General features: G+C 60.1%; 1 protein-coding gene across 6 annotated transcripts; it reads right to left on the bottom strand.

The window, feature by feature from the left end:
• Nucleotides 1-18: 18 nt before the first annotated feature.
• On the bottom strand, nucleotides 19-27,357 carry LOC112997153 (uncharacterized). Of its 6 annotated transcripts, none has more exons than XM_064509517.1 (34): nucleotides 26,924-27,357; nucleotides 23,107-23,214; nucleotides 22,504-22,584; nucleotides 20,652-20,813; nucleotides 19,916-20,047; nucleotides 19,552-19,743; nucleotides 18,950-19,033; nucleotides 18,463-18,581; nucleotides 18,181-18,295; nucleotides 17,802-17,888; nucleotides 17,520-17,635; nucleotides 16,739-16,889; nucleotides 16,376-16,482; nucleotides 15,981-16,071; nucleotides 15,640-15,789; nucleotides 15,426-15,563; nucleotides 14,777-15,033; nucleotides 14,507-14,633; nucleotides 14,073-14,267; nucleotides 13,618-13,773; nucleotides 12,728-12,948; nucleotides 11,453-11,630; nucleotides 10,914-11,060; nucleotides 10,140-10,532; nucleotides 9,613-9,732; nucleotides 6,518-8,218; nucleotides 5,927-6,007; nucleotides 4,600-4,686; nucleotides 4,217-4,308; nucleotides 3,828-3,913; nucleotides 3,012-3,078; nucleotides 2,537-2,700; nucleotides 1,725-1,874; nucleotides 19-675 (listed from the first exon to the last, which is right to left on the bottom strand). In XM_064509517.1, exons 1-34 carry the CDS (start codon nucleotides 27,350-27,352, stop codon nucleotides 440-442), a joined length of 6,720 nt encoding a protein of 2,239 aa, XP_064365587.1. In that variant the 5' UTR covers nucleotides 27,353-27,357; the 3' UTR covers nucleotides 19-439. The 6 variants fall into 6 exon arrangements, with proteins under 6 accessions (XP_064365587.1, XP_025978809.2, XP_064365588.1 ...); XM_026123024.2 differs by having other exon boundaries at nucleotides 2,537-2,694; XM_064509518.1 differs by lacking the exon at nucleotides 9,613-9,732.
• Between the last annotated feature and the right edge of the window lie 286 nt (nucleotides 27,358-27,643).

The raw sequence follows: 27,643 nt of genomic DNA, 5'->3' as shown, positions 1-27,643 counted from the left end.
AGGAAGATGCTCCCAGACTAAGCATTTGTTCGTTTTTTAATAAAAATAACAATCCCCTCAACCCTGCTTGTGCTGCGTGTAGGAGGGATGCCTGGGGATCCAGCTGAACCGGCGGCAGGGAGAGCCACCAACAGCTTGGCAAGGGCAAGGAGAACACCCCTGCCTGCCGGGAAAGGGCTCGCGGGGCGGACGAGGGGCTCAGCGCCTGGCTGAGGAAGGCAGCAGTGGTGTCTGGGGGTGAGGTGCAGCCCCTGGGCCTGTGCTGAAGCAGAGCTGCTTGCTGCAGCATCTCTCCCCTGCGCGGTGCTGGGCGCCCCAAGGCGATGGCGAGTGGTGAGGGCTGGTGCTGGGAGGAGAGACTGTACTAAGGTTGCACCTGAAGCAGGCCTGAGAGGAGGAAAAGGGGCAGGCTTTCGCTTTTCTCCTCCTCGTCTGGGGCTCACTCCTTCTTCCCAAAGAACTTCTTGAAGACAGATTTGTTCTTGGGGCGAGGGGGGCCCTGGGTCTTCTCCCCCAGCACCTCCCGCGGGCTTCCTGGCCTGGCTACAAAGGAGTGGCAGCGCGTCCTGGGCATGGCTGGTGCTTGCTCCCCGATGTACAGTGTGACGGAGTAGCTGCTCCCGGGCTCCATGGGCTCCTTGGGCACTGCTATGGGCGTGATCTTCTGGTAGGTGGCTGCAAGAGAGGGAGCAGTGAGCAGGGAAGCCGAGGCACGAGCTGGGGTCTACCAGCTCACCTAGGGACCTCTCTGAGCTGGGCACGTGTGCAGGGCTCGAGGCACCGGAGTCCAGGCTGCAAGGGCACAGGCACCAGGATGGTGTTAGAGACAGCATCATACCCTGTCCTGAGCACACCCCTCTTGCTCCCAGCGGTGACTGTGGGGACAGGGGCGATGGTGCCACCTCCTGGCAGTCACAATGAAACTAGGGTCTCGCCCAGGGAAGCCAGCTTACCCCACGTAATACCTGTGGGGCTGAGTAGGGCTGCCCAACAGTGTGCCTCAACCCCACACAAAGAGGCTGCACAGCAGGTGGCTCCTGGTGGGATGGGTGCCAGCGGCTGGCATGACTTGAGCAGATGTGTGACTGACACTTGAGGGGAGCAGTCCAAGGGCGAGTGAAACACATCCTCCTGGCCCAGCATAAAGGCCACCCGGGCAGGGTGTCTCATGGGAACTCCAGAAAGCCGGAGCTTCCTTGGCCTGGATTTATCCTATGTGCTAACACAGCCTCAGTAGAAGTTGGGCCAGGACTGCCAGCAGGCAGCTCAAAGATGCAATGTCCGCTCCTCATGGACACAGAGCCCTGAGCCATCAGCTCCCAGCTCCCCATGCTACCCCCTTCTCTAGCCTCCTTCTCCTTGCCGGGCTGCGAGACCCCACGGGCTGCCCTGTACACCAGGAGAGGAGTGAGGACGCCAGGTCAGGCAGCAGGCACATGGATGTACCATGCCGCAAGAGGGAGCTGCTGCAGTACCAGGCAGCAGCCAGTGCACACCCCTCCAGGAGAAGCTCCAGACATGATGCTCCTCCAGCTGCAGCTCTCACCCAGGGATGTGGGTCCCAGCTGGCCATAGGCTCATAGCTCAGGCTGGCCAGTGGCTCCCAGGACTGGGCTGTGGGATGGTCTGTGTGCTGAGCAGACAAGCAATGGAGCAGAAGGGCACAGTGACCATTGGGCAAGGCTGCCCCATGCATGTGTGCATATACTCTGACACAGCTATACCTGAGGTGAATGAGTAGGACCTCCTCTTGTTGGCCACCAACCCGTAGTCATCTTCTGGGCAGCTGTTGTCCCATGACCCAGGGGACCCACTGGGTGACCACTGGTGCTCCCTGTGCCTGGCTGTGTGGCTGGCAGCTCCACGAACATCCTCTGAAGCAGAACAGAGACATGCCAAGAAGGAACTGAGACAGGTGGGGCAGGTGAACACATGCTCAGATGGCTCTAAAAGTAGGTTGCCTTGGCCCAAACCCAACACGTTCTGCAGGTCCTACCACTGCACTACGACACAAGGCAAGGTCACCATGGAATACCCTTGTATCAGCCCCAGCAGGCACTGGAAAACTTACATGGAGGCCTGGTTATCCTGGTAACTCTCAGGCAGTGAAGGGAGGTAACTTCTGCGAACCAGTCAAAAGACCTCCCTGTCCATCCCCCAACCCCATTCCCGGGTGAAGGACTGAGGGACTACTGGCCCAGACACCATCGAATTCAAGACTGACCTATAGCATTACAACTTCCCCCTCACCCCTCTCTGGACTGGGGAGAGGAGTCAGGAAAGAGCAGACTCCCCTGTTCGGCTCTGCTCCCCCTACTCCCCAACACTGGATTCACTTGCTTACATCCTACCCACCCTGCCTGAGGATGCACTGGCACAGGCGCAAGATGCGACAGCGGGCCTAGCTGTCTAGCATGGACCCCCCAGACAGGAGCAGAGCAACCCAAAGATCTCCTAATAGTACTGTATTTGTGTAGTGAGCAGGGTAGACCCCATGGGCCTTGTGGCCGGGAGGCCTGTGGGGCAGGAAAGTCACCTGCTGAGGATGCTGCTACATCCGCTGGGCCATCCTGGCTCCCGAAAGGCAGCTGCAGTCTGGTGTTTGAGCGGGGTAATACCATGATCTCTTGGCTCTTGGCAGTCATGGCCCGAGAGTGACCCTGGAGGTGGGAGCTTCCAGGCCCAGGGACCTTGCTGAAACTCAAAAATAGCAGAGAGTCACGAAATCACACTGGCCTACAGAAGATCTGCTTGCTGTAAGCTGAGGAAGGCAGCTTGGACAGAGTTTCAGTCGAAGGGCCAAGGTGGGGAAGTGGCTAACACCCAATTTTGGCACTCTGACCCCTCCAGGAGCAGGAGGGTGCACGACAGCACACTTACTACTATGGTGTTGACCATGAAACATGATAAGAGGCAAGTGGCTTGCACCAGCAAGTGTGGGATATCATCATAACAAGGAGACTTGGCTCTGGCCAAACTGAGACCTGGCTAGCCTGCTCCTGGCTACTCACCCCCCAGCAGAGCTGGTGCCCTCGACACTCTGTGCTGCTGCCTGGAAGTAATCCACTTCGGGGAAATCTGGGGGCGAAGAAAACAACACGTTGAGGAGCAAGAGAGAAATGCTGCATCACTGAGCAGTGCTGGAAGCATGCAGGACCACCCCACTGAGCCAGCCCGGGCTTCGGCTCCCTGCCCGACCAGCTGAATCATGGGGTTGCCCAGACCGCAGAGCTGGCTCCTCTGACCTAGCTCTAGGGCTTGCTGTTGCTCACACAGCCCAGCATTTCATTACAGTGCCTGAGCCCCCTTGGTTAATGGTTATAGCAGTGGGAAGGCCTCAGTCTTGCAGATCTCCTTGCCTGGAAGGCAGGCAAGGGGTTTCCAGACTCCACAAAAGAGACAGAGAAACAAGAGGCATGGGAAGACCAAGGCCCAATTGTAATTTTCCTGACACTGCTTTTATGCTGCTGAGACTCCACTGACGTCAGTTGTGTTATTTCTGATTTATAACTGTGTATGCGGTGTGAAAACAAAGCCTCCAAATCCTGCCTGGCAAAGAACTGCAGTTCCCAAGGCAGGTTAGAAGACTGCATAAATCAGAGGCAGTGCTGTATTTCTTCTCTTCTGATCCCACATTCATCAGAGAGTTCAGAAAAGGCTACATGCACACAGTGAGTGTGTGAAGATGACAGTGAAGTTGTACTCCCACTCCAGCTCTGCCCCTGTCCCTCTCTCCTGCCCTACAGCCCCTGCCAGCCCGGCCCAGGCCCTGTGTGCCCCACTGGGGACCTGCATGTCCCCCCTGCCTGTGGCCAGGGGCTGCTCACCTGAGTTCTGCTGCAGCTTGGAGACCCACTCATTCATGAGCAGCTGGGATGGGGCCCTCAGAAGATACTCAGAGCCATCCCGTAGCCTGAGAAAAACAGCAAGTCAGCAACAAGGAAAATGTGGGTTGCAGACACCGCGGCCCCCACCAGCCTTGGAAAAAAGGGAAGCAGATGAGAAAGAAAGAAATAAAGAAATCATGATGCAGGCACTGGGACTGCTCCATTCTCTAAGCTGGCCCTTGCTGGAGGTAACTACGTAACAGCAACACACAGCCAGGTTTAACACACTTGCCCAAGCAGCGTAAAGACCTTGGGGCTGGTTTTTCTCTAGTGAGTGTTGAGGCTGTAAAGTTTCCCATCCCCTGGTGTCACAGGCTGGAGTTACTCACTGTAATCTGAAGCAGTTGGTCTTTTTGGTGTACTCTGTGTCTGCGGTGCAGACCGCCCCGGAGAGGTTCAGGGGAAGGGCCACCACGGAGCTCTGCAGCACAGGGAATAGCAAAAGCAACAGCAGGGTTTGCAGGCTCCCCTTTCCAGAGCTGGCAAAGACACGAGCGAGGGAACCCCCTGGCAGTCCCCGAGCTGTACTGCTCCTTCCAGCCAGTCCCATCCTGGCTCCAGCAGGGCCAGCTGGGCTCCCGAGGCTGAAGGCATGGGAGAAGCACAGAGAATGAATAAAGGACCCAAGTCTGCTTGGCTCCAGCCCCGGATGCTGCTGCCTTCCCCATCCTGCACCCGCTGCACTCCCGCTGTGTTGCCCACCCCATGGTACCTTAAGGCTGTCTCTCCGGTCCTGGTAGAAGCACAGTGTCTGCCTCATCAGCACCGTGTGGAACAGGCTCCAGGTGCGGCAGGTCGCCTATGGGACACAAACGGATGCCAGCAGTGAGGCAGGGCCCTGCCAGGTGAAGGAGATCTTTTTGCAGCAGAAGCCTATAATTATGCAGTAGTGGGAGCTGCCGGGGACATCTGCCCCATCCCAGCCTGAGCAGTCCCACCGCCAGCCCGACACCCTCTCCCCGCAGTGGCAGGATGGACAGAGGCACCCAGGGGCAGCATGCCCAGGCAACCTCCTCAGGGTTGTCCACACCTGCCAGGGCAGCCCTAGCTCACCCCAAACCCTTCTTCTAGCCACTGCTAATCCCACCTCCCCATGCGGGTTGGAAGCACTGGCCACGGAGCTTTGGCACAACTGTCCCCCTTTTGGGGCCATTCAGGCCAACACCTCCTTTTCGCTATCCCCCTCCAGCCTTGGATTTACTGCTCAAGGTTTGGGAAAAGAGAGGTGGTCTGCTGCCAGCCAAAACACTCCTTGGACCCCTGTAAGCTGTGACCCCAGTGAGGCCAGCAACTGTGCAATGTTAGTGCCAGTAGCATCTCCGGTTTCAGTCCCTCCTTAAAACCTGAAAAGCCTTTAGGCCCCTGGAAGACCCGGTGAAGGTGCTGCGCATACCCTTCCAGCAGTCACGCCTCCCCTCCCATGGGTGAGCAGTGAAGTCCTCAGCAGCTCTGCTGTGACATGGTACTGCTGCTCGGGAGGGCTGGGCAGGAGCAGAGACTATGAGAAGCTCCCCACTGAGGGCCAGTATTTTGAGTGGCTTTGTGCTGAGGATACTGTCCTCTGTTGCCTTTCCTAGAAAACGCTCCTGTGTTTGGGAACGCAACAGTGACAGCCTCCTTGGTGCAATGACAAGTGACATTGGTGGGGGTGTAAGCTAGGGATGCCTGTATCAGAACAGATGGAGTCCTTTTCAGGTGACATTTCTGCAATTCTGTGTGCTAGAGATAACATATCTCTGCCCCCATGGCCTGGTGGCAGCCAGCTCCCAGGAGCTGCTGGCTTGGCTGCATTGTGCCTTTTCGGCAGGGGGGCTGTTGTTTTGCTTTTGCAGGCTGGAGTCTGGCTGTCCAGCCAAGGGGAAAGTTCATTATAAGTCAGTCTCCTCATTGGACAGCTGAGTACCTGCTGGGCCCAGCTGCTCCTAGGAGGGTGCCAAGGGGTGCGTGGAGGAGCCTGCCCACCGGCAGCCCCCACACTCACATGTCACATATGCCCCTGTGCCCCAGGGCCCAAAGGGGCCACACAGCCATGACCCTACCTTTCTGCCTCCTGTCTGCAGCACGTGCTTCCTCTCCAGCGTCCCCTCCATCATCTGAAACTCTGTTTTACTGGGGGGAGCCTGCAAGGAGACAAAAGATAAGCAAAGCAGCCCTGAATAATGGTAACAGCTCAGCCCTGGGAACCTGGACCTGCTGGTAACCTCAGCCCTGCAACCACTGCCCAAGGTGTCCCTTGGTCGCAAAAGCAGTGCGTGCGATGGGAGGTACCTGCCTCCCAAGCCCAAGCGTGGGCACACACAGCCCTTGTGCTGCTCAGGGCACAAGGTCATGCTTCCCTCTTGCATAGGACCACGCAGTGGCCTGTGGTCAAGGTCCACAGTGGAGCAGGTGCTGGCGGTGCGGAGAAGCCACTGACAGCCACCAGTGCTATCCGAGGGCCATCCTAGCTGTTACAGCCCATTCAGGGGCCGGGCTGAGGCTCCCCAAGCACCTCCCAGCTCATTGCATGCACCCCGGGGCGCTGCAGCTCGGTGGCATCTGTGCCAGGCAGTGGAAACCCCTGCCATTCACACGGGGTTCGGGCACCTATCTGACCCCCAGCAACAGCACGCCCAGCCCGCGGGTCTCACCTTGCCGCCCTCTCGCTCCTCATCCTGATGTCGATCCCGTGCGCTGGGGCCATCTGCCCAGGATGCGGACTGCCCCATGCCGTGGGGCACCTCCGTGCGGGAAAGGGCTGCCCCACGCCTGCTTGGGCTGCCACTGCCCTTGTGCCCATCGTCAGGGCCCTTTTCTCCCGCTGGGCTGTGGAGCAGCTGGGCAGAGGTGGGAAGGGTGAACTTGGCCACCAGCACGTTATTGGTTGCCGAGAGGATCAGGGGCCCACCGGCGATGTTGGGGCTCTGCAGGCCGCCCGTCCCGCTGGCCGGCAGGCGTCGGGTGCCACTCTCTGCCGGCGGGCTCGGCACCGTCTGCTCTTCCGCGTGGTCCCAGATGGCCTGCAGCTCCTCCTCCTCCTCCTCAAACAGCCCGTGGGCTGGGTGGCAGATCTCCGCTGGGCCCAGGGTCTCAGGGCCGCGCTGCTGGCAGCCCAGCTCGCAGGCAAACACGGAGAGCTGGGGGGCGGCTCGGGGGCCCCGCCTGGCCACGGGAGGGGAGTCCAGGCCCCCGCTGGACAGTCCTGCCAGGACTTCCTCGCTGGACTTCCCGCTGCCGGTGTGCCGCTCCGGCCGGGCAACGCCGGCGACAGCGTCCGCCCTGGCTGCCGGGGCGGTGGGAGAGGGCTTGAGCTCCACGCAAGTGGCTTCCCACAGCCTGGCCTTGCAGCCGGCCGCTCTCTCGGCCCCCGCGGTGCCGGGGCTGCCATCCCGGCCCAGCCTGGCAGCCAGCTTGTCCCACTCCTGGCCGACCTGCTCGTGCAGCACGCTGATGCAGGACAGCCGGTTCAGCCTGAAGTCCAGCAGGTCTTCGCCGATGCCGCTCTGCTCCTCCCCAGCGCTGCGGGCCGCCTCCAAGCCCCGTGCTTTCTGCCGGCTGTAGCTAGGGTTGAAGCTCACCTCTTCGAACCACGTTCCTCGCTCGCCTTTGGGGGGCTTCCCCAGGCCTTCGCCTGGCCCCTGGGGACTGTGTCCATCCGCGTCCTCCTCCTGCCGTCCAGGCCCGCTTCCTCCTGCAGCCTCCCACCACTTTGCCCCCCTGCCCTGCCTCTTCTCCTTCCCCTCCGCCTCCTCCTGCCGTGCTGCCACCGCGGCACCTCGGAGGCAGCCCAGTACGGCCAAGTCCTTGGGCAGTTCCAGGCTGAGGACAGACCCGAGCGAGAGGTGGGGGCAGGTGTCTTTTGGCCCAGTGGCGGGCCGTGTGGCGCCGGGCCCCCCGCTGTGGTGGGGGATGCTGGGTTTGGGGTCCCCGGGGGCAGCCCCGCACTCGGCATCGATGTCCCGCACCAGCGGGTTCTTCACGTAGAGCAGCAGCTCCTCGAGCTGGGGGCCGGGCGCCCCTGGCGCCGCCTTCCTCCAGCCGCACTTCAAAGGCCACGTGTTGCTGGGGCCGTGCCTCTCCTCGGGCAGGGGCTGCAGGGAGCTGGGGCCCATGATGCCCTGCAGCGTCAGCAGCCGCGCATGCTCGGCCTTCACCTTCTCCTTCCTCTGCAGACTGTTGAAGATGGAGCTGGGGCCGGCCTTGGGCAGGGTGTGGGAGGCCGCCGCGGCCCCAGCACTCGAAGCCGGAGGGCGGCACGCTGTGGCAGGCACTTGCTTTGCTGGCTGCAGCATGGCGGAGGTTTTCCTAGCCCTTTCTCCGTAGCACTCCTCCATGCGCAAAGAGGTGCTCGCCTGGGGACACAGCGCAGGGGAGAGGGGTGAGCTCCTCGCCAGGGGAGCCCCAGCTGTAGGCACCGTGGCACAGCCCAGCCCTTGCTCACCCCACGCCGAGAGCCCTCTCCCCACATGGCAGCTAGGGCAGTGAGGACTCGGGGGGCCAGGCAGCCCCGTCATGCTCCAAAAATGCTCGCCCTCGGCGCTGGCACCATTTCCATAGCTGGGAGCTTCATGGCCTCATCCTTGGCACCCAAGGGCTGCTCCCACCGCGGCACGTGGTGGAAGATGCAGGAAGGGGGCACCCTGCCTGTGTTAGAGCCCCCCAGGTGTGTCCTGCTACCCTAGCATAAGGGGGCTGCCTGCAGCACAGAGCTCTCCTCCCGCACTTCTGCCCTCTAAGGAGCTACCCCTTGGGGTCTACACAGATAGCGGTCACTGCGGCATGCTGGCAGCCACCTGTATGTGCCACCAGGCAGCAGCGCTGGGTGAATGCAAGGGCAGAGCATGTCCCTTTCCACTCTCTACACTCTCCTTTCCCATGAGCATTGTCTCCAGCCCTTCCCACGGCAGTTTCAGCCTCTCTTCTGGGTTTCTGTGGCTGCAAGGATGAAAGCAAATGACTGCCTGGGAGAGCTGGAACAGCATTTCCCTGTACACCCTAGGCTGCATGGTACCTGTCACCCCAGGCCCTTCTGGTGTCTCTTTGACCTGCTGCAAGGCCCTCTGGCCTCTCTGGCACCCTCCTCCCTGCCCCTTCTTGGCAGCCCTGGCCACTTCCCTTGGTCACCCAGCCTGGCTGTATGCAGGGAGGCACTGCTGGCATCAGGAGCTTCTCACAAACAGCCCTTTGCGCAGGGTTCAGAGCAACAAGTGGATCCTATGTGGCTGCAGAGCCCCGGCAAAATGCCAGGCTCCCAGCGCTGGGGTTGCAAGCCTCACACATGCACCCAGAGCAAGCTCCCCTCCCAACACACGCACACTCACACGCAAATGGCCAGCTCCGTGGCCCATCCACCCTTGCCCCCTTCACCCAGCTGCACAAGGAACTGCTCCTGCCTTCCCACAACTAGAACAAGACCCTCCCACTGCACCTCCCACAGCCACCAAAACCACTTACCCCCGGGGCCAAACTGCGGCCAGCCCCCTCCAGCTGAGACCTTTCTTTGCATGCCCCAGCTCCCACACTCTGGACCCCGGGACACCAGTGGTATTTCCCTCTCTACAAGGTGGCCCATCGCCATGTCTGCACCCACTGGCCCTGCCGGGGGGAAAGCTGACCGCAGCCAGCCTGCCAGGGCAGGGAGTAGCACTGCAGAGAGGGCACAGCAGGACGGCCAGGCAGGTTAGTAGCAGGCAAAGTTCATGCCATGCAGCCGCTTTGCCCACATGCAGCCTCCTCGGGATGTTACCTCTTCCACGGACTGGCGAGACGGCTTTCTCTTTCGCTTTAAACTACCCCAAGTGTTTCCTAAAAGCCCCTGGCAACGCTTCCAAAAGGTTTTACAGCTTGAGGGTTTAGTGGCAGGGAGCTGAGCATGGGGAGAGAGAGACACAAAGAGAGTTGAGGGAAGGGCGAGGGTGGCCAGCTACAGAGAGGAGAGAGCAGGCAAAGAAGGTGCTACAAGCTGGTGCTTAGCCCTCAGGAATCACCCGACATCCAACAGAGCCAAAGGTCCCTCTTGTCTTTCTGCTACAGCCTGGACACTTCTCTTGGAAATGGCCTAGGTGGATCCCACCCATGGGAGTGATCCGGGAGCCTTCATGTGCTACACAGCCACAGCCACCCGGTTTTGCCCACCACGCAAGGACATCTGTGTTGGGACACAGTTCCCCACAGCAGCTCCAGAGAGCAGTGGCAGTGGCCAGGCCCAAGACGGGCACGGGGAGCTTCTGCGTGGCCCTGTTGATGCCACAGCCCCCGCGCAGCCTCACGTACCGTCTGTGGAGCCTCCTGCCCAGGCTGTTCTCTGCCCAACGCCAGCTGCGGCTGCTTCTTCTCTCCCTTCTTGCCAATGCTCAGGATCAAGTTGACTGCCCCCCCCAGGCTGCCAGCCCCCCGTGGCGGCAGCAACACCATGGAGCTCTCGGAGGGATCCCAGACGAGACTGTCCTCTTCAGGGGGTCCTGCACCATGGGGCACCGAGCTGCTGGGCTCCGGTCCCAACAGGGTATCCGAGAGGGGTGACACTGGAGGTGAGATGGCCGTTTCTTCCAGCACCTGCGGCTGCAGCTCTAATCCTTGTGTAGATTCGGGCAGGGAGCAGGGTGCAAACCCTTTCAGGCCAAGCATGTTCTCCGCACAGGGCTGAGCGCATGGAACTTGCTGCTCCTGGGGAGCAAGACAAGAGAAGGAACATGGAAGCTGGAGGAGAGGACTGCTCCAGGGTCCCCAAGCACTCTTGGAGGCTCGCAGCCCCCACTCTTGCTCCCAGAGAGGCTCAGGGAGGAAAACAGCTGCATGGAGATTGCCCAAGCTCCCCTTGAAGGCAGGGAGCCCAGGCCTGGCAGCTCAGGTGCTTTCTCTGGGCAGTCTTCCCTCCCTGTCCTTTCTGAACCTGAGAGTGGTGAGGGTGTTACCGCCAAGGTGTGACACATCCCTCTCCTACTTCCATGTCACCTGCTCCATTCGGTGACTTTGCTACCCTCAGCCTTGCCCCTTGAGGCAGGTCCTCCCGCTTCCCTGATGGTCACCATGCAGTCAGGTACTCACCTGGCCAGTGGGGGACACACCCAAGGGACTTTCAGGGTCCTTTCTGTCCTCCTGCTTGCTCCCAGGGTCCCGCTGGTGTTTCTGCGCTCGCCAACGTACCAGCACCCAGCCTAGCATGCTCTGCAGCTCCTCCATGCGCTCCTTTATCTGAGAGGGGGGAAAGGTGCTGAGCAGTCTGCAAGGACACCCTGCTCATACCCTCAGCCTGGGCTCAGGGACACAGACCCTACCAGGACACCTCCTACCAGGAGCGGTTCAGGAGGTGTTTGAGACCAGGACTCAGTTGCATCCAGCACTGGTTGAAACACCTTTCTGAACTTCTCCCAGACACAGGGTGATCCTGCTACTGGAGACACTCTGATGAGGGTCTCGGAGCCCTCAGCAGCTATGGGAGAAGTGCAGCTGGCTCTGGCCAGTTTGTTGGGACTTTGTGTCCACAGCTTTCTCTCTCCTCCAGGGAGCAGCCCCAGAGGGTTTCAGTGAGGTGCTGAGAAATGGATCCTCACCCTTGCAAGGGGGCGATGCTCCCTGCTACTTACCGTCTCGCTCAGATAGTGCTCCTCAGACACCAATGTGTGCCCCGCTGCTGCCAGTTCCTCAAACTCCTTGAACTTGCCTTCAATCTTCCTCTCCAGTTCCTCACAGTGAGTGTCCAAAAGGCCATGGCTGCCCAGGCTTTCTGAGAAGATCTGAGCCCGTGTGTCCTCCGTCCAGGAGCTAAGGACAGGGGGAGGCCAGGTGTAAGAATAACCCAGCTCATTCTCAGCCCTACAGCATCCCAGGCAAGCAATTCCCAACCAGCCTGAGGCTGAGCCCTTGTTTTCCAGGGGGACATGGCTCTCCACTCATACCAAGCACTCCTAAATACATGAGAGCTGTGCAGGATCCCAAGTCCTCCCTGCCATCCCCTCCCATGGTTGAGCCAAGAACAGAGCTGCGAGCATCAAGAGGCGATGAGATGTGCTGCCTTTATGGATGACGTGTTGTCCATATGAGCCCTGATAGTTTTAATAAGGACTTGGCTCTTACTAGAAGTGGCCCCTGCCTTCCAAGCTGAGGCTGCATGGTGCCCTTGGTAAAGAAGGCTGCTATTTGCCAGAATTTGGTGCAAAGCAAGCAGGCTTCCTCCAGTAAAGGCAATCACCATCTCTCAGTCATCCACCTTGATCATCGAGCTCTCCAGTTTGAAAACAGGAACTTGGAGCAGGGCAGAGAAAGAGGATGTGAAGGGTAAAAGCCTAACAGGAGTGAAATACAGGAGGAGAGGACAGGTGAATGCAAGGAAAAGAGAGCAAAGGGAAAAGTGAATGCAGCTGGATGGAGGCACTGCAAAGCTGTCAAGAGCAAAGGCTGCACTGGGCGAGAGGGGTCAGCTGGGAGCACAGTCCCCATGGGGACATCCCAGGCAGGCTCAGGAGTATGGGGGTCGTGTGTGTGTGTGTGTGTGTGTGTGTGTGTGTAGGAGAGCATGCTGAAGCAGTGATCCCCTTTGGCACAGCAGTTGGAAATCATCAGGAGGCATGTGAAATCTCTGCTGCAACTATCATTTATCTTCTGCCTGCTGTCACAATCTTTAAGACAGCTTGGTGATGTGGTGGCCCATGGTAGGTCTGGGCCCCGCAGTAGGCTGTTCTGTCTGCACAGTTCCAATGCACCCCTTCGTTTCAGGTCACAAATGGTCCCTGCCTGGTTTCTACTCCACCATCTGCTGACGGACTTGTGAACAACCCAGACTCTGGGAACACCACAGTCTCATCAGCTCCCCCCTCAGAGTAGCACTGCAAAGGCAACTCCGACCGCTCGTCACCACTTACATCATGGCTAAATAATCCTTGAAGAACTGCCGCAGCCGGCCAGCCTGTTGCACGTGGGCCTTATTCTCCCTCAGAAGCTTCTGCAGTCCTTCCCAGGCCTGCAGGGCTCCCTGCACCTCCGGGCCGACAGTACACATCTGAGCAGGGCAGAGCTTTTCCAAGCGGGCAGCAGCCCTCTCCAGCTCCTCCAGTGGCTCCTGCAGGGTCTCTGACACAGCAGACTAAGATCACAAGGCAAAAAAGGTTAGGACACTTAGAGCAATGTGGCAAGGGACACCTGACTCCTTTTCCCATCCTGCCCGAGGACACACTTTACCTGCTGATCAGGACACATCCAACCCATCCTATTTCCTTCTGCATGATAAGGTCAGAGAAAGCACTAACCCTTTGTGGCAAGTCTCCTCTGTGCCCCAGGATGCAGGGGATGAAAGAAGCATGCTGGAGGGGAGCTCAGAGCTACTCTAGGGCATGGGGGGTCCAGGTTGTGGGGAGCAGGAAAAGCCATGCTCCATGGGGATGACGGGCAACACGAAGGGCTGCACGAGTGCAGAGGAATGTGGTTTCTCTAAACCAGCCTGCTTTGCCCGTGTGAGTCACCTCCCCGCCGATGGAAAGATGAGCGAGGTGTTGGCAGCCTGGTGCTGGCACACGGGAGCTGATGCAATCTCTCCCCCCTTCCTTGGCCGAGGCCGGCAGAGGGGAGCGGGGCCAGGCTCCGCTCGGCTGGAAAATTCCAGCCCAGCCCTCTGCAGTGGGCCAAAGCTTATGACACCTGGGCCCCTAGGGGCCAGAACCTCCCCAGGACAGCCCTGTCCAGCTGGGACACTTCCACACCACGTCTCCTGACACACGCTGAGTGGGCAGGGTGCCTCCTTGTTACCCGGTCTCACCTCCATCTCTTGCTGCCGGCTTAGCAAGCCCTGCAGCCCCTGGAGGTCCTTCTCACTCTTCACCACAGCGAAATCGCTCTCCACTTGGGCAGTGTCTCGAGCCAGGGCTTCGGCTCTGCATCGGATGGCCTCCAGGCATGGGCACACATCTGCCAGCTGAATGTGTGGGACAAGAAAGATGAGCCCCAAGGTGGGAGCCCCGGTGCCACAGCTTGTGCTCCTCAGCCTCGTGGTGCAGCCTGCGCCTGGCACAGCCACAGGGCACTCTGCTGCAGGGCAGGGAGTACCAGCCACAGCAGGGACAAGGACACCCTCCTTGCACTGAGTGGTCCCTGGCTGTCCTGGCTCTCTTACATCCCACTGGGACAGGCCCAGCTGTGCTCCCCATTCCAGCTAGGTGGCATGGCCAGCCCTGGATAAGCCACCCAGACGGCATCCCTGGATCCAGCCCCTACCAGGCGCTCCAGGTTCTCCATCTCCGCCGCTGCCTCCACGACACGCTCTCGCTCCTTCACTGCATCGTTCAGCATCTCCACGGCCTCCTGCAGCTGTCCCAAGGGGCTGCTCATGTCCTCACTGCTTGGCAGCTGTCTGGCTGGGGCCGAGAGCAGGGGCAAAGACCCCTGCGAGCCACGATGCCCGTTCCCTGGCTGAAGCCAACAGAGATACCAGGTGTGAGGAAGATGGGGAGCAACCACCTAAAATGGCTGGCTGGAGTGGGGACCCGTGGAGCCACAGGTCAACCCTTGGGTTGGTCCTGGCTGCTGTGCGCTGACGGCAGTGGCACCAGACCCAAGTGCCTGCTGCAGTGAGGTGAGGGGAACCCCGAGAGGCAAACGGGCAGTGCCAAGCAATGCCGAGGGGTGTGGGGCCCAGTCCCACGGCTCACCGGAGGGGATTGGTGCCGGCTTCGTGCCTCCTCCTCCTCTTGCACATTCTGCAGGAACTCGGAGAGCACCAGGGAGTCGCGCAGGTCCGCAGCCCGGCGCCGCAGGGCTGTCTGCACGCGTGCCAGCCTGCCGGGGCACAGGCGTCACCCAACTCTCGCTCAGGCGCTGGGACCGCGCGGCCAGCCCTTGTGGGGAGCATCCTCCTTCTCCCTACCCTCTGCCAAGGCCCAAGGGGGACGAGAGAGGAGGGAGCCTCCCTCAGGACTCACTTTTCCTCCACCATCTCCACCTTCCTCCGCATCTTTCTTGCCGCCTCATGCTCCGTGGCAGGTTCATCTGCCACCTCCTCTCGCAGACCCTGGAGTCTGAGGCCACAGGCCAGGAGCTGCCTCTCCAGCTGCCCTGTCTCTTCCAGGTCCCTGCGCAGCTCTGCGGGGCTTCTCATGGTGGCTGGCTCTGAGAGCGACTTGGCCACGGCTTGCAGCCACCGCTCAGCCTGGTCCAGCTCCCCCACCATCCTCAGGGCCTGCAGGGACAGCATGGAGGTGGGACTGGCCCCATCTGCCTGGCTCTGAGCCAAGGGAGGCAGGAGCCACGCTGAAGGCCAAGCACAGGGCAGGGCCCCACGGCAAGGTGCCTGAGGCACAGGCAGCTCCAGCTTTGCCATTCGGAGTGGCATGCAGGCCACAAGGCTATAGCCAGACCAGCCAGAGATGTCACTGTCGATCCCGTGGATTCTGTCCCCATGGGCACCAACCCCATTTGCTGATCCAAGTGGAGGTCAGGCCAGGTCTGGACCCCCTTCAGCCAGGAAGGCCAGAAGGTGCAGGTGGCAAAGCCATCCCCAGCAGCCTGGTGCAATGGAGATGTCTCTCCACGTCCATCCCTGAGCTCTGCTCTAGTGCTGCCTCCACGTACCTTATCAATTTCTCTCAGCACAGCCCCATTCTCCTGGTGCTTCCTCTGCAAGTTCTCCCAGAGCTCCCCCAGCTCCCGCAGCATGGCCTCCACCTGTGGGCTCCCCCTGGCCCCTGTGCCCAGCAGCTTCTGCCCTTCCTAGAAGGAAGGGATGGGTGTTACAGCCAGCCCTGCTTTGTATCCCTCTTTCTGCCCTGCACCCGAGGGGGCTCACCAGGAGCACAGCCTCAATGCTGGAGCTGTTGTCCAGGATCTCTTGCTGCAGCGCAGCCCGCTGTGTCTGTGCTGCCTCCAGGCTCTCAGCATCCTCCACTGGACTAAAGTGGACACTGGGACCCACGTTCTCCTTGAGCCGGGACACAGCCTGCCGAGGAGCAGGGGAGACACTGTGCATTAGTGCCCAGATCAGGGATGGGTGCGCATGTGCCAGCATGCATGCACATGAGCAGAGGGAGCGGTGGGAAAGGGGATCCCCCAACACCAGGTCCCCTGGACAGGCTGGGAGTGAACGGGAAGGGGAAGGGGGACGCGCCTTGACTCTTGGGGAGACGTTACCGCATTCGCAGCCTGGCAGAAGTCCTGCACCTGGGTCTCCGGCTCCTGGGTGCCCCACTCAGCCTCTGGGCGTCCTGGCATCCTCCTCCTCCTGTGGGAAGAAGGAAGGTCAGGCTCTCCCTTTGCACAGGGACCCCTCTTTCCTCATCATTTTCCAGAGGGAAGAGGGGCTGGGACCTGCCACAGAGGTCCCCCAGTTCAGAGCCCCTTTCTGTCCTCATAGCTAGCCCCCATCCCTGCCCTTTAAGGGCCATGCAATAGGCCTGGGGACGGATCTTCATAACTAAGGAATAAGCTGGGTCCCAGAGAGTGCCCCTTGCTCCCACCGCCCTTCTGCAATCTCACAGCTCTCCCCTCTGCCCCTGCTGCAGGCAGCAGCCATTGGGTGCTGGTACCTCTTGCTGTCACCTCCGGGAAGGGGTTGCCTGGCTGTGAGACAGCCAGGGCTGCTCTCCTCGCCTCTCACATGCTCCACCACGCTCCTTCCAATGTCCTTTTGCACCTGCGGCACAAAAGCCCCAAATCTTCCTTTGCCCACACCAAAATGTTCTTCTCTTTGCTCCAGGCCTGGCACTTGTTGCCTCCCACGAGCAGTGGGGGCAGGTCACGGGACCGACTGCTTTGGGCTCAGTGGAAAGGGTATGATGGGTCACTGAGCCACGGTGGAGTACTTGGGGTGGGCTTTGGCCAACAACCGAATACTTTCCCCCCACAAGTTTCCCCGTGTTTCTAAGCAGATGCCAAGCTGCCATACTCACTGTGCTCCCAGAACCTCTTTTCTGCTTGTCTCCTGCTTCCTTGCCCGCTACCCCATGGCTGCTACCATCTCCTTGGGACTCATGGTTCAGAGCAGCAGCTTCACCCCCTGAGAAGCTGCTCGCTAGACCCAGCACTGGAGACTTCTCATTCCTGGGAAAGGGGCAGAGAAGGGATGTGAGGGAAGCCTGGTGGAGCAGTGGATGGAGAAAAGAGACCTAAGCTGAGCTGGTCCCCCAGAGACAGCCTGCCAAGAACTAAATGCTAACCAAAGTCTTTCCCCAAGCCTCTCGCTCCAGTATTGGGATTTCTAGCACAGTCAATGGCAGAGATCAGAGTGGGACCAACTTCTCCTGTGGGTCAGTTTTCCTGGTGGCCAGGCCAATTTGGAGCTGCATGAATGGGAGCCCAGAAAAGCTGGCATTTGCTTCCTGTGATAACTCAGCAGGCAGAGACCACTGCAGGGCATGTTGGCCCTTCCACCTGCTTCTTCCAACCAGCCACCCCTGCTTTTCGCGCATGCAGCCCCTCCTGTATCAGAGAGAGTCAGACCATCCCTTTCAGTGCATTTATGAGAAAACTGAGGCAAGGAACAAGGTGGGGAGGTGCCCTCTAAGGTCAAGGAGCTGGCAACGTGACCAAGTCCAGACTCTAGAACTACACTTTAAACATGAGCTCTTCTTCTCAGCCTTGTCGGGAATCAGAAGTGGCCACCCACTTCAGCTTTGAACTTTGCAGGGAGCGGGGCTTGGACCCCAGGGCTCCTGCCAGGCTGTGTCCTACCTCAGCGCCTGCTGGAGCTGGGCCCAGCTCTCCTTCACATCTCGGTGCTTGTGGGTGACTCGTGCTGCCAGGCTGGGCTGAAGGCTGAGGAGCTGGGACACAGTCACATCCAGCATCTGGAGGGGAGAGAGCAGGCCAGTATGACACGACTGGTGAGGGAGAAGCCACATGTGGCACCAGTGCCAAGTCCGCGACAGCAACGCACAGCCAGCTGTCTAGAAGCAGGAGAAGCAGCGGGAGCAGGGCTTGCCTCCCCAGTTCCCTGGCATCACCAGCACTCACCATCACCTGGCTGGCCATGTCCCTGATGTCCCAATCCCGGCTTGGCTCGGCCTCCCCTTGCTTCCCCACACCACAGACACTCCTCCACTGCAAGAAGAAGCTGCAGTCAGTGGTGAAAAGAAGCCAGGCCCTGCCCTCGGTGCCAGCATTCGCACGTTGCTTCAGGAGAGAGGCACACCACAGAGCCACGCTTGCTGCTCTGGCTCCCCATCTCACTCTGGGCTCCAGCCTCCAGCTCCCTCCCTGACTTCGGTCCTCAGCAGCCTCCATGCAGGGGATGAGAGCTACATCCTCTCCACCCAGCCTTCGCTCTGTACATGCAGTAACTCAGCACGAGGCTGTGCAATTCGGGGCTGACGCTAGCCTGAGTGCTCAGTACCTTGGTGTGGATGGCCGCGAGAAGGGTATCTGCTTGCTGGAGGAAGGCAGCTACCTCCAAGGCCAGCTGCAGAGCCTCATGTTGCTCCTTCAGGGTCCCCTGGAGCCGCAGCCACCTGTATGGATAAATGGGAAGAGGTCAAGGGCAGCCTGTGCCACAGCATTTCTGCAGGAAGCTGTCCAGAGGTGAGGAGGGGCAGGACAGGAAGCAGGAGATTTATGATGTCCTTCAGCATCCTGTGCCTGGCCCCCACCCCACTCAGCCTGTACACCCTCCGCTCACATTTTGTTGAGGTGCTTGCGCCGGGCAGAGATGCTCCTGCTCTCGCTTTTGCCTTGTTTCTCCAGCTTCTGGGCCAGGCTGTTCAACTCCTCATGCAGACTCTGGAACTGCTGCTCCTCCTGGCCCAAATAGAGAGATAGAAAGCACCATCCCTCATCAGGGCTGGTCCTCCATCTGTCCCGCCTGCCACTCTCTCAGAGATCTTGCACTTGGGCCTTGCCCCAGCATTGGGGTCCCAGGGCTGGTGAGATTCAGGGTTCCTGGCATTACAGACTTTGGATAGGTTTTGGAGAGCATGTTGGTGGTTTCGGTGACCCAGTTCACCACAGTGGATGGACACGGCTCGGTATTACTGGGCCACCCACTACCCATATACTGTAAGATCTCACTCCTGGGCAGGAAGGGGGAGATAGAGTGGGACTTGGGTGGGAAGGCCAAGCTCTTCCCCAGGAGCTGCCCCCCCAGAAGCATCCCAAGAGCCTCTTACCTGTTTCAAGTCGAGGATGCGGCGGGTGAGCTGGATCTTGTCCAGGCTTTCCTGCAGGAGGGCTGCCAGAGAGGGCTTCTCCTCCTGGAACAGGGGAAGGCTGTGAGGAGGTGGCGAGAGCACAGGAGGACAGGCATGCTGCCCCCCTCTCCAGCCTAAGCCAAGCAGGGTAGCCAGGGCAGTTATGGAGGGTAATTAAACCCGTCACTCCCACATCCCATTCCTGACCGACAGGATGATTATGGGTGCCTCATGTCCCTTACTTATACCTCTGTGTCTCCTTCTACCCCCGGGATAATACACTGAGCAGTGTCACTGCCTGCGAGAGCAGGGACCTGGATCTTGTAGAGGATCAGATACGCGCCCCATCTACAAGCAGGAGCATGGAGCTACAAGGTTTAGACACATTACTTTCTGCTGGAGTCCAGGACCCCTCTCCCATGGCCTTTCCCAAGGGACAGATGCCTGCTCCTGGGCTATGCAGCACTGGGCCTCAGGGACACCGTGGGTGGCCAGGCTGCTTACAGCACACACAGGGAGCAGCAGAAGGCCCTGCTCATCCTGGCCGACCCTGATCCGGCCGGGCTCTTGGCACACTGTACCTTCTGCCTGATCCATGCTTCCAGCTGCTCGGCCTTCCTGGTGAAGTCCTGCAGGCTCCGCAGCCCGCCCAGGGCTTTGCTCTGGCTGGCGGCCGTCTGCCGGAGGAGCTGCCACTGCTCCCGCAGGGCCAGCAGCTGCCGCCGCACCGTCTCAGTGCTGGGGCTCGGCCGGCTCATCAGCTGCTCGCCCATCTGTGGGGGCAAGGGACCCGCTCAGAGGAAGGCACTGCCCCGGGGGCCCCAGCCCACCAGGGAGGCATGGGAAGAGCACGGAGATGCCGGCACTGCCTGGGTATGGCAGAGAAGAGCTCGGAGCAGGGCAGGTCCCCGCGGCGAGGGGGTCTGCGCCGCAGTCCGGCCTCACCTGGTTGAGCTTTATCATCGTGTTCTCAAAATCCTTCATGTCCCTCTGCAGGGTCTGAGCCACCTGCTCCCAGTCCTGCATGTCGCAGCCGTCTTTCAGGTCCCGCAGCTTGCCTCGCACCCAACCCTCCGCCTGCCACACGGGGAAGAGCCATGAGCTGGGCAGCCTCTGGCTCTGCAAGAGCCCCGAGGCCGTGGCAGTGGGGATGGGAAGGTGAGTGGCACCTCTTTTCTCTGCCTGCTCCAGCCTGGTGCGGGCTGATGGGAGAAGCCGCGGCAGGCCGAGTGAGGAGGCTCTGCGCGAGACGTCCCCGTGCGAGACATCTGCTCTCCTCGCCCATGCGAACGTGCATGCGCATGCGTGCCCTCTCCAGCACGCAGATGCAGCCCCTCTTCGCCATCCCTATTCCTATGCTGCTGGCAAGGGAATGGGACCCGGGGGAGGGAGGAAGAGGAGGGGGAGGGGGGAACGTGTGTGTGCATGTGTGGAGGAAGCTGGGCCCTGGTGCAAGCTGACCCCCTCTCCCTGGGGCTGACAGCCAGGGAGAGGCAGCCAAAAATGATCTCATGCCACAACAATGGCTTCGCTCAAGGCCGAGAGTTCAGCCCTCCCCGCAGCACACCCCACCCTGCAGCTCACTTGAAAGGCTCCCGGGTGCAGGCGGCCCCCTCGCCCCTCTGCCAGAGCTGGGCCATGGGCACAGCCCTGAGGCCAGGGACCCCCGGCGGGGGCTCACCTGCAGCATCTCCCGGTTGAACTGGGCTATCAAGGGGCTGAGGTCGAGAAGGTTGGCCGGTCCTGTGCTGCTTCGCCCACTGCTTTTCGGTGCAGCAGCTGCGGTGGGCTCCTTGCTCTTGGGGCTTTCTCTCTGAGGAGCCGCTGCGGTGCCTCCTGTGAGCTGGGGTGGGCAGAGGGGGGAAGAGTCAGCATGCCTCCCTGAGGAGCCCTCCAAGAGCCTCTCTGGAGAGAGCTTGTCAACGGCGTTTTAGAAGCCCAAATAAATTATGTCAGCCTCCCTCATCCCCAATCCTGTTGCTTCACTGACATATTTGGAGTGTTCTCACGGCATCCTGAGGCACAATTTCCCTTTGCAGAAGCCGTGCTGGCTGCGCTCGCAGCCCTAGCAGGGGGGTTACCAGGCTGTTGTTCATTCCCAGGTCACTCCTAGCTGACAGGCTGGCATCTAACGCCTGGGCTTGTCCCAGCACCCTTGGCAGAGGCAGATGCCGCGTTTACTGCCCTTCCAGCCTGAAGCTGTCCATTTCTGCAAGGAGCATATGCATCCATGGTGTTCGCTCTGCATCGCCCTGGCAGGGCCCCCAGGTTATCCCAGGGCTCCACACGGAGCCCCAAAAGGGACAAAGTGACCCGAGAGGGCTGTGCTGCTGCTCCCGATGGCAAACAGAGCAGAGCTGGCAGCCAGCTCCCCAGCCATCACAGTCACTACCGCATGAAAGATCCTGCCGGAGCTGCAGAGAGTCAGGGCCAGAGCCAGGGCATGGGGCTGGGCGCTGCGGGGCAGAGCTGGAGCATGGAGCCATGCTTGGAGAGGTTTCTCTAGGAGCAGTGAGAGTGTCACAGAGCTGACTCAGAATGCAATTTGCTTTTCTCTTTGTGAACAACCTTCCTAAGACATAGTCTCCAGACAGACGGGGAGCTCCTGAAGAGGTCCCTGGCTCTGTAGCTGTCCTGCTCGCCCCTGCACCCTCCCCTGCCGAGTGCCACCGGGTGCTGGGGACAGCCTTTCCCAGGACACACGTCCCATCCCTCTGAGCGATGAGACGAGCAACGAGGCAGGAGAGCTGCAGAAACAAAAGGGTGATTCTCCTAGCTGTCTCCCGCCATTGCCTACACGGTGCCAGGGCAGCCGCCGTTCCCGATGAGCTCAGCCCGTGGCTCCTTCAGGGGCATCTGGAGACTCTTATTCTCAGTGAGTGGCGGCGGGGGGAGAAGCATGGCATTTCCCCTGGGCTTCGGTCTCACGGGCAGCCGGCGCTGATGAAATGCTCTATCAGGGCTCCAGCCCTGTCGGGGGCCACAGTGAAGGTCAGCCAGAAAAAGAGCTGGCCCCATGCCAAGCTCAGCCCCAGGCCCAGCTGCAGAAACCCCTAGGGTAGGCGCAGCCTCAGAGGCAGTCACTTCCCAGCGTAGCGGAGGAGCCCAGAGCCCCACTGCTGCTCAGGAACAGAGCTGCCCCTAGGGCCTGGTCTTGTCCAAAGCACCACTTTCTAAGCAGGGGGTCAAACTAACCCAGAGCTGAACTTGAGCTTCACACGAGGTCAAGCCAGCACCCAGCCAGGTGGCTGTGTGCTCTCCCCCAGGCCTCAGCAGTCAGACTTTCTGCATCCCAGGTTAACTCAGGCCAAGCCCTTGACCACATGATGGTCAGTGCTAAGCTAAGGTAAACAGGAGACCGAGCATTGAAGCATTTTGCTGGAGAAACCTCTCCCAAGTCAAAACCCAAGCCCAGCCAAGTGGGGAGGTGCAGGACTCTGCTTGCTGCCTCCTCTGATCAGGCAGCAACTGCTCCCTTGATCTGCACTGGAAAACAGTCCACCCCCGAGGGCAGGCTCTGCTGGTGGGCTCACCTGGTGGGCTCGGCTGTGATCTGCCCCGCTGGGGGTCCCAGCTGTACCCAGCAGCCTGCCAGGGTGGTATCTCCAGGGAGTCTGTGGAGCAGCAGGTTTCAGGCAACTGTTTCAGGCTCTCTAACCACTCTGGCATGTGTTGCCCCGCTGATGACATGGGAGTCACTTTTCAAAGCCTTTCTGCCTAACCACAATCCTCCCCCTCCCTGTTTTTTTGTAGAAACACAGATTCTCAGACCCTCCTGTGACTTCAGGATCTTCGGTCTCTTGACACTGGCCAGTGCTGGAAGCGCCTTTAATTCGGCCCACTTGGAAGCGATAAAACCACTCAGACACAGGGGATGGCCTAGGTACTAACCCCAGCTACTGTGCCGTAGTGCCCCACTGTGCCCAACTTGCCCCCTTGCTAGTTTAAACCGGAAACACTCCATCCATCTCTGTTCCCAGGCACACCACCAGCCCATAGCAGGTATGCCTCAGTGCTCTGACTGCACACTGCAGCTTTGGCAGCTGACTCGCAGCCCGCCTTTGCTTGGCCCCAACCCTAGCCAGACTGCACCCCTTGGTAAGGCCTGTCTAGACCGTGAGAGCTGGGGCACATACTGCATAAAAGGGGGAGCCTCGGTCCACCGGCGAGCAGAAACCACCAGTATGGGGGCTCCTGGCCTCCTGCTTCTCTTCCTCCATATCCACTTCCTTTCTGAGAAAGACCTAGAGAGGAGGAGATGCAGCCCCATGAGTCTTGCAGCATCTGACCCTCTGAGTGGCCAAGGAGTCCTAACACGTCTTGCCAGCCTCCTCCTGCCCCGGGCCAGAGGAGGCTGTTGATGATACCCAGACACAGCTTGGTGAGGCTCTTCCCCAGCCCTCCTCATTCATCCAGGCCAGGCCCCTCCAGGCAGCATCCACTAGCTCCCTCCATGCCTTCAGCAAGCAGCAAGGGCTTCTAAGGTGGCTTTGCACAGTGCCTTCCGCGTGTTAGCTTCCCCATACTTTTTCCCCTTGAACTGTCTCTAAAAGCAGCAGAAACCCATTCTGTGGCTTCCTCCAGTCCCTGGCAGTGTCAGCATGACTTTCTCCCTGTGGGTAGGTGTAGACCCCATTGCCTCCTCATGACAGCAAGGGCAGAGGGGTGGAGGGCACAGGAAAAGGTTGACACCATTGGCATGAACTGTCTCAGCCACTGATATCTGACCGCAGCCTGGCTGGGAGGTAAGAGTTAAGAGGGTGGCTGACTCACAGAGAAGGGCTTCCCCTGGGACACGGGCTGCAGGCGTGAGCAGGAGAGGCAGGAGGAAGGAAGTCCAGGAGCCATGGCCAGGCGTGGAGAGGAGGTCCAGGATGAACTCTGCATTACCTTATTGCTAATGGAGCCCAGCCCCAGCACGAGAGATGCGTGGGATTGCTTGGATCATACACAGAGGAAGTCACTCTTATCCTGTACTGTTGAACCTTTTCTTATACCATCAGATATAGCAGGCCAATTTAGGGATCTCCTTCCACCCCCTGCCCAGTGCCACTTTGCTTTCTCCATAATAGCCATCCAAGCATGCGCAATACAACATGAGGTGCTGGGCTCTGTGTGCTGCCCTAACACACACTCCCAAGTCTCCCCTGAGGCCACAGCAGAAGAAGCGGTGAATCAGCCAGAACCAGAGCTGGCCCAGCACCACTCGGACCACTCCGGAGAAAGCAGGGCTCACTCCCTGAGCGGAAAGCAGCTTCCTAGTGCCACAGCAGGACTCAAGGAGTACCACAGCCCAAGAGCTCCTGCCACCAGAAAGGCTCAGATCCCCATGAACAGCTTCATGATCCTACAGCTTCCTACCCCCACAGGTGCTTTTACAGAAGGGAAGCATACTACAGACAGGTGGGAAGCCTTGCCTGCCCTCACCTACAAATCTGTCCCCAGCTCTGGCACAGTCTGACATCAGGCACCCCTTGCTTAAGGCACACTCTGGCCCTGACCCCGTTTACCCTCTTGCAAATGATTTCAGCAGGGCTCTCCATAGCAGACGACCACTACCAGGGGGCCGTCGAGCCCGGATGGCCAGCAGAGCCTGCGCCGCTGGCTGCAGCCAGCCGCCCTCAGCAGGCCACGCAGCAGCACCCCATCCCGAGCAGGAAGAGTGGGCAGGGAGCGAGGCTGAGTCACAGAGCAGCCGAGGCAGCAAGAGCTCAGTGCTTCTGGCAGGGCCGTGCCAGCAGCTACGGGAAGCACTGCTCTCTTGCTGAGGAGAGCGCACCCGCCCGCCCCAACTGCGGTGCCTAGAGGTTTGAATACCTGTTTAGGGAACGGCAGGGAGCTAAAGACAAAAAGTTTGCTGCACATGAGATCCTAGGAAGACCCTCTTCTCAGCAGCAGTGCCCCACGCTCGCTGCAGCTTGCAGGGCCCTTCCCCAGCCAGCACTCAGCCATGGGAGATAAGCCCACAGGTAACATGGAAACTTTATTTAAGGGCTGTATCTTGCGATCCGTTAGCCATAGGAAAAGAGGGCTGTCAGCACAAGGATGACTTCATCCTTCCTGCAGAGCTGCTCCACCGGGGCTGCCCCCACACACCTCCCCAGGCCCGTCCAGCCAGAGGTGGGTCCTTGCTCGTTGAAAACAACAAACTCTCTGAGGCCTCACACTGCCTCGGGGACCGAAGGCTGCAGATGAGGAACTGTGCCTCCCACCGCTGTTGCCCACGCAAATTAGAGAGGTCTAACCCAACAGTTCATTACCCCCAGGCCTCACAAACATGTGCATCCACACACGTGAACACACATACACGAGCATGTTCTTGGCTCACAGCTAGGGATCAGATGAAAGACTTCTTCCTTGGGGCCTGTGAGGTAATGCGTTAACCAGTCACCAGCAGGAACCTAGACTTCACAGACATTTAACAAGTGAAGTGAGTGTAGTGGCCTCAGCTTCATCCTCTGACGATGCTTTTTTCCCTTATTAAAAGCAAACCGAATGTGGCACATAAGCTCACTGCATTCCCTTAGAAGAGTAGGTGCCAATGACTTCATACAAGCAAGACGAGGAGGGCCAGACCCTTCCAGGCTGCTGCTGGGCTGTGCTAGTCCTGGCAGAGGTCTTGGATGCCAGGGAGGTGGGGGCAGGAGTGAGGGGCAGGGGCACAGCTGGGGCAACCAGGGCCAGGCTGGCAGGGGCCATGGGGCAGGGGCAGACTACGGGGCTAGCAGGGGCTGTGGGACAGGCTTGGGTAAGCCCTAGCAAGCTGCTCTGGCTGTGCTTCAGCCCAGCTCCCATGCCCGAACTAGGGGAAAGCACTCCCCTCCTCTCCCCTGGCTGCCACCCTACGTAGCACGCCATTTCTCCCACTGTGCCCTGGCTCTCTCGCTCTTCCTCCCAAAGCTCCATCTTGTAGTCTTCCCCTCCCGTCCAGCTCCACCCCCCCATGCTGTACAGACAGGAAGGGCTGATCCTGGCAAGCTCCTGAGTCCCAAAAAACACCACCATTACGAGCACATGTCCCCCCACCTTATCTGAAAGAGGGGAGCCCTCAGGCAGATCCCCTTTGGGTTGCGCAGGCTCAAGCTACGCAGCAAGGACCTGCCTTTGTGCTGAAGCAACCAGCAGCTCTTGTGGGGCTGTGCCTAGCCTTTATTGGCAATGAAGAAGAAGGTTTTGGCAGTCAGCTGCACTGCTCTCCCTAGCGCTATCCCACTGTGAAACCAGCTGCTGCGGGTCAGGGTTAAATCACGAGGAGTTCCTGTCTGTTCTTTCCAGCTAGGAGGACGAGGTCTCCAAGCTGCCTTCCTCCCGTCCCAGCCACTCGGGGGTCTCCTGAGCTCCAGCACTGACAGATGAGGATGTCCACGTCTGCTAGCACTGAAACTGGGAGGGCGGGATGCCAGGACGCCTGGGTTCTGCTCCCAGCCAGGGCAGGGGACTGACAGGCAGGAGCCTTGTCCTGGCTCTGCCTCACTGTGTGGCCCTTCGTGAGTCACTTCCCTTCTCTGAGCCTCGGTTTCCCTACCGGTAAAAGGAAAAGCGTGTTCCCAGCTCTCCTCACACAATCGGATTATCGCAGGCATCCAAAGAGCAGAGCCCTACACAACTTAGGCTCTGGGGCAGAGCTTTTCTGTTTCATTTTAGTCCCAGGGAAAGCACATTTCCAGCTCTCCCCTCAAAAGACCTCTTACCCTCCAGCCTCACGGTGCTGGGAAGCGAGGGCGTGGGAGGCAGAGAGGAAGCAAGCTATCCCAGGAGCCCTGTAGTGAATTCTCCCCGGAGACAGGGCTTTTCAGGGAGGGCAGAGAGAAGGTCGCAGAGATCCCCCCACCTGGGCACGGACTCCCCTAAGACCTACCCATCCCCTCGCAGACAGGGATGGGGACCGCAGGGCGGAGGGACCAGCCCTGAAGGGACCGGGAGAGCAGGGTGCAGGGTATGGAAAGTCCTTACCTTGAACTGAGCTTTCCCTGGCCTGCTGTTGTTGTTGTTGTGGTTCCTCTCACTGCCAGTCCAGGCAGGGTCCCCGGGTCCCCCTGCGCCACCTGAGACAGCCTCCCCATGCCAGTTGGACAGCGTGATCTTCTTAATGGAGCGGGCAAGAGAGTTGCGGTTAAGCCGGTCCTCATCGGTGACTTCTTCTTCCGCAGGGCTGGCGCTGTGGGGCTGGCTGTCGGGGGGAGCGGGGCTGGCCCGGGCCTGGGCCAGGTAGAGGGAGATGCGCTCATTGAGGTTGTGTCGAAGGCCGTGGTGGCTATCCAGCGCGGAGGCGAGAGCGATGCCGGGGCAAGCATCCCCGGAGAAGTCGGCGGCACACTTGGGCAGGGAGAGCTTGGTGCTGATGGTGAAGGGCTGGACCTTCCTCGCCGTGCTGCCAGACATCCTCTCCCTCCCCGCGGCGGCCGGGCAGACGCTCCGGAGGGCGGCGGGGGGACGGCGCGGCCCCGGGGCTGCCGGCGACCCCGGGCCCAGCCCGGAGCCCCCGGGACGGCGCGGGGCCAACTCCGCCCCGGGCCTCCGGGCGACGGCGGCGGCCCGGGCGGTGCCTCCCCGCCCCGGGCGGGCTCCGGCGGCGACGGCCGCGGCCCCTGCCCGCGCGGGCGCTCAGCGAGGCGGCCCCGCGGAGAGGGGCAGCGGCCCGGGGGGCGGCCCGGCTCCCATGCCCGGAGCCGG

Source organism: Dromaius novaehollandiae, chromosome 3 (assembly GCF_036370855.1).
Source record: "Dromaius novaehollandiae isolate bDroNov1 chromosome 3, bDroNov1.hap1, whole genome shotgun sequence".
NCBI lineage: Eukaryota > Metazoa > Chordata > Aves > Casuariiformes > Dromaiidae > Dromaius > Dromaius novaehollandiae.
The sequence above is the reverse complement of the archived record's forward strand: the minus strand, read 5'-3'. Positions and strand labels throughout refer to the sequence as shown.

Coding starts and splice junctions, on each gene's coding strand:
- LOC112997153 (XM_064509517.1), bottom strand. CDS start 27,352: ATGTCTGGCAGCACGGCGAGGAAGGTCCAGCCCTTCACCATCAGCACC. Junction 16,072..16,375: donor CCCGGAGGTGACAGCAAGAG/GTACCAGCACCC, acceptor TTCTTCCCACAG/GAGGAGGAGGATGCCAGGAC. Junction 15,034..15,425: donor TGCTGAGAGAAATTGATAAG/GTACGTGGAGGC, acceptor CTGTCCCTGCAG/GCCCTGAGGATGGTGGGGGA.